Genomic DNA, 12,079 nt, shown 5'->3' with positions numbered 1-12,079 from the left:
GTCATTAATACTTTGGGAAATTGGCAATGCCCATGATCATGACGAGTACTCCAACTACCGATCAAAGATCATCAACAACATACACTGATACACACATCTATATATATATATATATATATATATATATATTATATATAATATAAACACACTAAAAAGTACAAATCATTAAGCTTACCAACCGTAATTTCAGCTCACTATATATAAAAGTAGTAGTACCTCCAAAGTGAATGAATATACATATCTTTTGGAGGGCATTTTCGTCCATATTCTCCTATATAAACACTCACTTCCTTCTTCATTTTACTACCATGTAATCCTCCATTCATTAGCACATAGAGAGAGAAGAGAGAGAGAGAGAGATGATAAGTGGGAATGATTTCTACAAGGTCATGTGTGCAATGGTTCCTCTATATTTTGCAATGTTGGTAGCATATAGCTCAGTGAAATGGTGGAAGATATTCAGTCCCGAACAGTGCTCAGGGATCAACCGGTTCGTGGCCGTGTTTGCGGTTCCAGTGCTGTCTTTCCACTTCATATCTCAAAACAATCCCTACCAAATGGACACCAAGTTCATACTGGCTGACACTCTCTCTAAGGTCGTGGTCCTTGTTTTGCTCTCAGTTTGGGCTATCTTTTTTAATGGTGGCTTGGATTGGCTTATCACTCTCTTCTCCGTCGCCACTTTGCCTAACACTCTTGTCATGGGGATTCCTTTGCTCAAAGCCATGTATGGTGATTTCACTCAGAGCCTCATGGTGCAAGTGGTTGTGCTTCAATGCATCATATGGTACTTCAAATATTTTCTTTTCTTCTCTCTCTCAGATTTTCATTGATTAGTCCTCACGATCTTGATTTTTGTGGAAGTGTAATCAAAGGGTCTCTTTCTTGTTTACTGCTCTCTACAGTTTTACTTAGCTGAAGTACTATTTGTATATAGAAAGTAAGATGAAAAGTTGGAAAAACAAAAAAAAAAAAAGAATGGCTTTCACATATATAAAAGATCATTCTATAGTTCTAACTTCTAGTGTTATGGTTCATTCGTTTATCAACTTGGAATTTTCACGTCAAAGTCTCTCTCTTTTAGCATTTCGTATGATTATTTTTGTACAAACACATGTTTGTTTATGTCACTGTTTTGCTGTTTCTGTGTCTTTCTTTGTTTTGGTTCTTCAATGAGTTTCAATGCTAACTAATTAGAGGTCTCGTATCAATCCGTAGGTACACACTCTTGCTCTTCCTCTTCGAATACCGAGCCGCCACCCTCCTAATCCAAACCCAATTTCCAGGCGCCACCGCCGCCTCCATTTCTAAATTCGAGCTCGACAACGATGTGATCTCTCTCGACGGCCGGGACCCACTACGCACCGAATCGGAACTCGACGCCAATGGCCGCACCATACGCGTGCGCATCCGACGGTCTACTTCCTCCGCCACCGATATGTCCCCCTCCATAGGCATTACTCCCAGAGCATCAAACCTGTCCAACGCCGAAATCTTCTCAGTCAACACTCCGGCACCGCTAATTCCACACGACGTCGCGTTTGGGCACGCCGACCTCGCTCTCGGGTACCGTTCCGGGAGCCCCCGGTTGTCCGGATACGTCTCCTCCGACGCCTACTCTCTCCAGCCTTCGCCACGCGCATCGAATTTCAACGAGCTTGAGACGACGACGGGGAGCACTCCGGTATGGTCGAGGTCCCCCGTAGCCGGGAGAGTTTTCCGTCAGACTTCTCCGGCTTTCTCCGGCGTGACGATGATGTGGGAATCACCCATGCTGTGTGCGCAAGAAGACAGACAAGGATTCAAAGATGTCACGGTCACAGGTATGTACATAGTACCCAACATGGTAAGTCTGTGTCCACCACTGTGCTTGTTTGATTCATCGTCGTTTCCTCCGTTTCGAAGGAGACAAACGCTGAAATGATCTTTTTTACCTTAATTATACACGTCAGAATTAATATCAAGCAGACATGAAAGCTTTCTCAGAATATGTTACTGCAAATGCCTGAACGATGTCTGCAGAAATCTGACAGCACAAGCTGGTCTGAGGTCGATCCCTCAGATAACAATCGATCGAATTCACTAGTTGTTGTCGATAATGGAAGGAAAACACTTGGAAAGTTGTTATTTTTCTTCAAAAAATGGGTAGGGGCTGGAACAAACGTACATCTGCATCTTTTGACATTTGTTTTTTGTCTTGTTGCTTAGTTTACCATCTATGAAGGGGGAGGATTTATTTGTTTGTTTAGCTCTAACATCTGAATATTCTAGAACTTGTTCTTTGCTCAGATAATTGGGGACAGAAAAAGGGAAAAAGTGGACACTAGATTGTAACATATCATACATTGCTTTTTCTAGGAATTTCTAAGTTCATGAACCAAATTCTCGAAATTATTATACTTTAGGACAGAGATAAACACATTAAGTAAATTATACAATCTTTATTAGTGAGTTAATATGACTCAAAAAATCTACATGAACAAAATTATACGTTGTGTCATCTAATTCACGTATTTATCTTTCTTCCACTCGAGACTCAAATTTAAACAAGAACTTAAAAGAATATTTCTATAGACTAGTTTTTCTCACAAAATGCTATCTCCAAATATATATGTTCATATTATAAAAGGGTCTTTTTGAAACTAGTTTACTCATTTACTCTTCATTATAGCCATAACTTACCAACATTAATATCACCTCTAAAAGGATCTAATTCAAGGATTGATATGGAATCTTACGTCTTTACCTTTCCCTACCTGTTAGGTAGAAAAAGATCATCAAAAGCTAGCCTGTCTGCCCATAACAGGATGCATGAGCCAATGTAGAATTAAGGCTCTATGAAGATGTATTCTTCCAAGAATGGTTATTACTTTGAGGTTTCAAGCCTAGTAAACAAAAATCTTTTTTTTTTTTCTCGTTTAAAACAGTTTTTTTTTTAAATATTTCTGATTAATCTTTGTATAAAGTAAGCCACATTCCTCCCAATAGTAGGGGAGTTTGGTTTTGTACTTAAAATATGAAATCCTTTCCATAAAAAAAAAATGAAATCCATGGTCCAACTTTGCTAAAAATAAGATACTTTTGGACTAAGAAATCTTGTGAAAAAACCTAGACAAGCCTCCAACATAATTTTAAAAAAAAAAAAATCTATTTATTTTTAATTTTAATTTTTTTAATTAGCATGACATGATTGGGAGGAATAAAGAAGTGGCTCCCATATATCACGCTTCACCAATTAAAAATAAATAAATAAATAAATAAACCAACTAAAAGTGGTCAAAAGTGATTATATATTTATTTAATTTTTCCATCCAACATTTTATTGCTGAATGCTCAGTAAGAATCTTAATTGCTTGGAGCCATCATTTGTTTGAGGCACGTGTGTAATGATAGAGGTGGGGCCTACTTGGTTGCCTAATTGGTACTCATGTTAAAGCATCCAATTTTGTAACAGCAGCATAAATTTTCCACTTCGTAATTATGTTGTCTGATATCATGTCTTTGCTTCACAAAGATCAGTCCTTTCTTTTGATCTTTCTCACGGAGAGTAGTAGTAGTACTAGCTGTAGTTAGTGATCATGCTTTGCTCATTCTCTTACGCATGGATCATATAATTAATTTGTTTTAGAGTAACGTTAGATACAGTTGCATGTAAACTGTGTAGATTTCGTACATTTTCAAAATGTCAATTATTAAAAAAATAATTTTTTCACGTGTATCTCAGATTTATTTACATTTTTCTAAAAGAATATGTAGAACTTGTATATCTTAGGATTGTAAATATAATTTTTTTTTATTTGTTTTGCATTGTATTAATTATTGTATTAATTAACTAGCATTAACACTGATCTCTTAGGGAAAGAAATTAGCTTCAGAGACAGCACCAAAATCCAAATGCCAGAGGAAGCAGATAACAATGGCGCCGCACCGACCACCACTCAAGAAATGCCGCATGCTTTTGTCATGATGAGGCTTATACTCGTCGTGGTTGGACGGAAGCTTTCTCGCAATCCAAACACATACTCAAGTGTATTGGGGCTTTTGTGGTCTCTCATCTCATTCAAGTGAGTTGCTGAATTACAAATCCAACACACCCAACACATCACTGATGTGAAAACTTTCCACATCAGCTATGTTAAAATATGGTTGATATTTTAATTTGTCTAAAGTTGTAACGTCGGCTTCTACTATAAGTGGTGTGTTAACGCACCCACTTGTATAACAAAACTTATATATATATATCCTAGCTAGCTTTAGATGTTCATGGTTTTGATTAATTTTTTAATCAATGATTGTGGATATATATAGTTTGTGTTGATAATGACGATCGAGTTTTGGATGATCTCGCAGATGGAATGTAGGGATGCCTAGTTTGGTGAAATACTCGATCAAAATAATCTCAGATGCGGGTCTTGGGATGGCCATGTTCAGTTTAGGTATATAATTATCTGCATTCACACGCATATATAATAAGCATTCAACTGAGACGATCATATTATATGTTCATTTGTTTGAGATCATGATCTCCGACATTAAATGCTTATGCGAGGTCTGTCTACATGACATGGAAATCCTACACGAACAACATTAAATGCTGTCGGGTTTATGTGATGGAGAATCTCTGTTCATCCCCTTACTCTCATGTTAGAGCAGGAGTTGCTGCTATTCTACTTGAAAAGTACCAAGAGGGTGCTTGGATTATGACCAATTGCTGAATATTGCAGGGTTGTTCATGGCCCTGCAGCCGCGGATTATTGCGTGCGGAACAAAAAGGGCGACAATGGGGATGGCAATTCGCTTCCTTTGTGGACCCATAATAATGTCAGCCACCTCGGTTGCTGTTGGATTAAGAGGTGTAAAGCTACATTTTGCCATGGTACAGGTACTGAGAGCTCATGTACCAATTGAGAAGGTTTCCATGCATGCATGCATGCTTGCATGGATATATATCTTGCATGTACATACATATTCATCATCAATGTTGGTGCATTTCTTTTTTATATACATATATGCTAGACTACCTATAGAGAGAGAGAGATTGATGGATTTTATTTATGATTGTAAAACTTTCCATCTGTTGGGTTTATAATCATGTTATTGCTGAATCACAGGCAGCTCTTCCACAAGGGATTGTACCATTTGTTTTTGCAAGGGAATATGGGTTGCACCCTGACATTTTGAGTACAGGGTAAGTTGCATTTAAGAATCATCTTTCAGTTTTACTTCCAAAATAGCATTAGATTAATACAATCATCATGTTTCATTGGTAGTAACTCCAATAAAAGTCCAATAACCACCAACAATCATCAAAAGCCATGTGTCTCCTTATCAAATGGCTTATCGGAATTTGTTTTTGGATTTATACTATTATTATAAAGGGTACGATAGTGTCACATCAGTTTGTACGATCACGTAGTACTCTCAAGTGTTGTAGTTCATGCATTTTCCATTGCTTCTATACACAATGAACAAACCATGACATGATCTTATTTCTTCTTCTTTTGTAGGGTTATCTTTGGAATGTTAGTCTCATTACCTGTGACTCTCCTGTACTACATATTTCTAGGCCTATGAAGAAAAAGGAGTAGTACTATTACAAGAGGTAGGTGGTGCATTTTCAAATAAAGCATGTGGAGCCTCCAAAGTATAATGCTCCTAGCTAGTATCTAAGTAGCATGGAGTTCAACAACAAGCTACTATGTCTCCCTACAATTCCATGGGTGGTCGACCATTCATGCCCCATGGTCGACCCCATCATGCTGGTTGATGATGTCGCCGACGTATAACATATATATATATATATATAATGATGATCATTAGCTTCGAGATCAATGGTATTATAAATTTGTAGACTTTCCCATTATTGTAAAGTACTCTTAAGAAAAAAGTTGACTTATATAAAAAAGGCAAGAGGTTAGGGCCAAATGAGAATGTGACAGACAGGATGATATTAATTAGGGTTCTTCATGCTCGATCGTGTCTGGGTTACTATCCTAGTAGTACATAGACTAGTGGTAACCGAAAGGGAAAAAGGAAGTATCGATCATGGCCCATGATTAAGGTAGGAGCCTTCTTTTTTCTTGTTGGGGGAACAGCTAAAGCTTGTGCAACCAAGTGTGTTTTGACTCGAGAACAAACGAAAAATCATGCCCATTTATTCCCATTTATACCACTACTTCTTCTGTGCTTGTCTTTCAGTATCCGAAGCAATTATTACAAATCAGTTTATCCATGGGAAGAAAGGAAAGATTTCTTTTTGAAAGTGGAGAAGCTTTGATCTTGTGGCATAAGTCAATGAACATCATGATTCATGTTTGTTTTGCTGGAGAGTGTCATCTTTCTCTTTAAGTTCCTGGAATAGACCATTTTGTCAGTCTTTCACGCCTCCAAATTGGACCTACATGTGGATTAGATGGATGTCCACAAGCAAGCTATGAATATGTACAAAGAACCTTAATTCTAGGATACCTTAAATTAATCAGAAACCGTTGGGAGGAGATGAATTTTAGGTATAATCTAGAGGGAAATGCTTTCTTTTCCCCTGAAGTTCTTACAATATCATGTCTCTATCTCAAATTAACATCAAGATAACTGTTTTAGCTTATAAAAATAATTTCACAAAAATAAAACTAACAAAGTGACTTTTAATGTATTACGTTAAGGTTGTAAAATTATTTTTATTATAAAATAGATCTAACGTCGTGATTTGGTGTAAAATACATCCTTCTTCGTGCACTTCGACATCCCAAACTGAAGGAATTAGCACCCAACTCATGAAGTTTTAGGCCCGGTGGAGCAGAGGAGTGCTCGCCTTTTTACACTTGTGAGGGGATAAGAATATTACAGTTTTTTTTTTTTTGGCAAACATGCTTACATGATTACAAATACGGGATGGTAACTAGTAAGGATAAGAAGTTCTACATGAGAGTCTTATGTACATCACACACATTCATTTAATTAATATGTAATTTATCATTTTTATCCTTCTATTTGGGGCTATAATTCGCCTGTAAATGAACTAGTTTGTTCAATAGACCGCTTAGTACTCGCCCAGTTAAACTTGAACGAACTCGACTTGAAAAAAAAACTTGACAGTGAAAGTAGATATCCGCTCAATTAATAAATGACACATATTCGATTTAACTCGATTAAGGTTTGTTAAAACCGTGATTACGTCAAAACCACTATGTGGTGTTATAGTATAGTTCAGGATGCCTATTCACAGGGAGTCAAAAGAAATACTACAAGAACATAAACTTAAAGGAAAAGATCAATGACAAGATGACATGAATCTGAAAAGTATTTTGAAATCTACCTAAAACACGTAATTAAAATGAGAATAGGATATGGATAAAAATGCAAGTAAAGCTTCGGGCTTCTATCTACCAGATCCAATACTTTGATTTTTTCAATCCAAATTATACACACAATTAGGAATTATAATATCAAATTCTTAATTAGAAGATATGACAATATATTCTTCTAATTTCTCAAATTTAATTCTAGAATCTATTTCCCTTAAACAACCATATTTTTTATGTATATAAATGAATATCAGATCTAAAGATGGCGCTATGTTCACAAACAATAGTATAGCAAAAGATCACATCAATGACATGAACAACTTGTTTAAGTCACAATCATATATTCATAATCTTATAGCCAATCAAAATCAAACCATAACAAGATTTAATATAATTGTCTCAAACTTATTGTATCAAAATCAAATAGAGAATTCAATCCTATAATCTTAAACAATAAAACTTAATCTGTAAATTAAAACATAATCAAAACATTTTTACTAATCAATTTTTGTCCTAGACTTTATCTAAGCTTGCACAAAAAAAATAGTATTTTTTTTCCCAACTCCCTCGCCCATCCCTCCAAAATTCTAATATTGCTATCTTTGAAAAGTTCCCACACGTTGAAGAGTCTTGTTAAAAGATTCATTTTTCCGTTAAAAGTCTTGCCCAACACACGTTAAAAGTCTTGCTCCTTGAAAAGTCTGCTACGTTTGAAAGTCCTCTCACTTCAAATATCGCCATCCCTCCAAAGCCATGCTCCAAAGTTGAATTTATCCTACCGTTAATCATTTCAAATTTTGTGTATCACAACCCACCAACCCCATCCTCTTTATAGATTTTGAAATTAAATATAAAAATATATTTAAGAATATAAATTAATTCTAATAATTTATATTCACATTTTAATATTATAATTTAATAATAGAATATTTAGAGTATACTTTTATATAATCATCAGACCGTTTGTATATATCCGAATCGACTCGTTAGCTCGACTAGATTAAAACTCAATTATATATTGATAAATATATATACATATAGATATGTATTAGCTAATAATTAAATATGTAATATGTAACCTAATTACTGATGCATATATATTAAATATGCTTAATAGCTATATTTTATAATTTGTATAATATTTAGTTGATAAGATTTAATAATTTCATATACTAGTATGTAAGAACTATATATGAAATAAATTTACACTATCATATTATGTGTATGTATTAATAATTTATGTAGACATATAATAAATTGTTATTATAGATAAATATTAACTAGTTACATATTAATTATTTATAAATTTTTGAAATCCTATAATTCAATAGAAGTTATACTTGTTAGCTATACAAATTCAATATTAGATTTTTTATTTATCTAATTTGTTAATTATTAAATCTTATTAAATAAATAAACAATTCGAGCTCAACTCGAGCATTTTTGGGATGAACTCAAGCTCAAGTTTAGCATATTGAGTCGAGTTCGAATAAAGATTAAATAAAAATCTTGAATTTGACAAGCCCAACAAGCCAAAAATTAGCTCAGCTCGATTACAACCCTACTTCTATCTCAATGCGTAAATATATGAGTGTTGAAATAGAATAATAAAAATGATAATATTTCGTATATCATTTCTCATTAAGGATACTGTAAACTATGCTTTGAGTTATTTACAATTTATTGGGGTAGTCTCAAGTAAATCGCCTTTCTTTTGGGCTTGGAGTTCTAGCAAAAGTAGGGCCAGTTCATAACAGTCCAATGCCGGGAAAGAATATATTTTTTACATTTAAAATTATGAAAATTGATACATTACTTTCTCTAATTTTTTTCTTTGGAAATTTTAGCTTATAAATTATAATGAACTTGTTTTTTCTTATGATTGGATCTAAATCCCAATCGATCAGCAGAATGAATTTTGAGTTTCTTTTAGGGTCGTTTGGATTGAAAATAATTCATTTCATTTCATCATTATAATTTTTTTAAATTTATACATAAAATATAATAAATAATTTAATTTTTTTAAATCTCAAAATAATTATAATATTTTATTTAATTTTTAATTTACATCTCAAACCAATCCCAATCAACTAGCAAAAAGAGTTTTGAGTTTTTTTTGAGATCGTTTGAATTGATAGTGTTTCATCTTATCTCATAATTAAGATTTTTTAAAATTTTTACATAAAATATAATAAATAATATAATTTTTTTAAATTCTTAAATAATAATAATATTAAAAAATAATATTAAAAAATAATATTTTAAAAATATTTTATTCAACTTTTAATTTTCATATAAAATCATCTTATTATCCAAACCAGATCTTAATTTCTTCATCCTATTTTCTACAACTTAAAAAAACTTAAAACATACAAATTTTTCAGAGATGTGTTGAGCATATAAAAAATAAAACTTATAAATAAATGTTTTTCTTTTAATATTATATATATATATATATACACGTAGAGATATATTTTAATTCTTTATTCGAATTAAATATCATGAAATCCTTATGTAAACACCATTAAATATACTAATTATCCCAATTTATTTTTTAAGAATGATTATTAATCCATGTTGGTTTCAATAACTTTCCTTACGGATCCATTAATTATTAAGATAATTGAGAAAGTTGGATACCACATTTGGCCAAAAAGTCTTTAATTCCAAGATTTCAGAAAAGAGAAAAAACAGAAAGAAAAGAAGTTTGGGAAGCTCATAAATTGACACGTGCACAAGCCCTCCACTCGATTTTATTTACAATTTGACCTCCCTATTGAAAATCCAGCTAAACTTAACGCCGCGGGGCTCCATCTTCTTCGCCAACTCGTCCGCTCGCTCCTGCAACCTCCTAATCCTCGGCGCCAACCCGCAGACGTAGTCCTGCGCACGTCTTCCCTCGCCCGTCAAATCCTCCAGCTTCTCCAACCCCCACCTTCCGACCAAGAACTCCAGAATATCGGCGTAGTCGTTAGCCGTGTACACGCCCAGCCGCTGGGCGACAGCCGAGAAGTGCTCGAAGAGGCGCGGGTCATGGCCGTCAAACATCAGGTGGGCCGGCATGGTGATCTTCTTGCGCATCATGTCGGCAACGGCGATCACGGCCCCCGTCGGATCCACCTCGAGGAGCTTCTCGACGATCTTGGCATAAGCATTCTCGTGGCGCTTCTCGTCGGCTGCGATGGTGCCGCATATGCGCGCCAGCAACGGATCGCCCCCGTCCTTCGCTAGCCTGGCCGTGTTCCCGTGCGACACGAACGTGGCTCGCTCTTGAAACGACGTGTACACGAAGCCCAAGTACGGGTTGTTTTCTGTTCCCGGATCCTATCAAAACCCACAATGTCGGGTATTAGAAATGCCAAAGTAGTTTCTTTTATCATAAATTCTATTAAGATAAAAATAATTTTATTTTTTTATCATAAATTTTATAAAAATAAATATAAAATTCTATAAATATAGATATAATTTTATTTTTCTTTTTATCATAAAATCTGTAAAAATAAATATAATTTCTGTTCTAGTTGCTCAGACTTACCATTCCAGCTCCAATAAGATACTGGACGGTCCTCTCGATCATGAGCATGTCGACCCGACCCGAGAGATACAAGTAGGTCCTCAGCAGATCCCCATGCCTATTCTCCTCTGCAGTCCAAGCCCTAGTCCATACGGCCCATGGGCTGAGGCTGGCACCGGTCTCGTCCCTGACCCCATCCAGCGTGTTGATCATGGTCTGGTACGTGGGCAGTGCGTCCTCCGTTATCATATCCCCCACCAGCACCACGAAATACTCGTCCGGAAGCTCCGCCGTCCGCTTCCGAAGCTCCCTCACCTGATCGCAAAATTCCTCGAACGGCAATGTGGGGTCGGGCACCAGGTTCTGGGGCTGCCAGCATTGCTCCACGGGTTTCAGAAGTGGCAGCACGCTCTGAGAGGCCCAGTTCTCCAGAGACTTGAACACTTCTATCTTTTCCGGCGGCATCGAGTGGGTGATCTTCTGGTGCTTCAGAGCAGGTGGTGCTGCTGCTGCCATAGCGAACCTGACGGTGGTGGGTGATTGGAGGCGGTGGAGAGTCGGACTGCAGCCACCTGACCGGCGCAATGCCTGGTTTTCCGTGTAAAAGCTGGAGTTCAAGTGTAAGGCCTGCATCAGCATGGTTCTCTTCTGTTTGTTGCGAGGGACTTGGCAATTAAAAACAGCCCGCAGTGTTATTTATACGACAGGACACCAAAAATTTGACCTATATTCTCCATAAAATTACTCTCCTACCATTTCTTATTGACAAAAATAGACAGACCTCTTGGCATAAAATATTAATAAAACCAGCCTGAGATGGTTACAGTAAATGGAAAAATAAAGGGCAATTATGTCACATGGGTGGTTAAAATGGGATATGGTGAAAACAAGGGGTGCCAGTGGTTTTGGGGGGGAGAGACAAAAACTGGGATACTGTGGGTGTGTTTTGTATGTGAGCTGTCGGCCTCTCGTTTTGACTGATTCACTTTGTCCAATTGCTCTGTTAATTGATTGACACCACATTCCTTTCTCTTTCTGTGATTTCGATAAACAAAAAATCTCACAACGATACTTCATATTCTATATTATTTTTAATTTTTATTATTTTTTTATCAAATATTTATTATATAAATAATAAATAAATAATTTGAAATAATTTAAAATTAATAAACTCAAAAAAAATTTTAAAAAAATATTAAAAATTTTAAAAATATAAAATATGAAATGTGGTAGAGATTATGTAACAAAACTCTTCAATAAA

The 12,079-nt window shown here is 35.5% G+C and overlaps 2 protein-coding genes across 3 annotated transcripts; one reads left to right on the top strand and one right to left on the bottom strand.

Annotated features, from left to right (window-relative positions):
• Nucleotides 1–302: 302 nt before the first annotated feature.
• Nucleotides 303–6,271, top strand: LOC109012152 (auxin efflux carrier component 6-like). 2 transcript variants are annotated; one of them, XM_018993661.2, is made up of 7 exons: nucleotides 303–787; nucleotides 1,219–1,823; nucleotides 3,857–4,064; nucleotides 4,351–4,436; nucleotides 4,725–4,882; nucleotides 5,112–5,188; nucleotides 5,508–6,271. In XM_018993661.2, exons 1-7 carry the CDS (start codon nucleotides 360–362, stop codon nucleotides 5,572–5,574), a joined length of 1,629 nt encoding a protein of 542 aa, XP_018849206.2. In that variant the 5' UTR covers nucleotides 303–359; the 3' UTR covers nucleotides 5,575–6,271. The 2 variants fall into 2 exon arrangements, with proteins under 2 accessions (XP_018849206.2, XP_035541866.1); XM_035685973.1 differs by having other exon boundaries at nucleotides 328–787; nucleotides 4,725–4,876.
• A 3,677-nt stretch (nucleotides 6,272–9,948) lies between these two features.
• LOC109012153 (stearoyl-[acyl-carrier-protein] 9-desaturase 6, chloroplastic) lies at nucleotides 9,949–11,495 on the bottom strand. Its single transcript, XM_018993662.2, has 2 exons — nucleotides 10,840–11,495; nucleotides 9,949–10,628 (listed from the first exon to the last, which is right to left on the bottom strand). Exons 1-2 carry the CDS (start codon nucleotides 11,455–11,457, stop codon nucleotides 10,062–10,064), a joined length of 1,185 nt encoding a protein of 394 aa, XP_018849207.1. The 5' UTR covers nucleotides 11,458–11,495; the 3' UTR covers nucleotides 9,949–10,061.
• Between the last annotated feature and the right edge of the window lie 584 nt (nucleotides 11,496–12,079).

Source organism: Juglans regia, chromosome 15, assembly GCF_001411555.2.
Source record: "Juglans regia cultivar Chandler chromosome 15, Walnut 2.0, whole genome shotgun sequence".
NCBI classification, from domain to species: Eukaryota; Viridiplantae; Streptophyta; class Magnoliopsida; order Fagales; family Juglandaceae; genus Juglans; species Juglans regia.
This window is presented reverse-complemented; position numbering and strand designations above follow the sequence as displayed.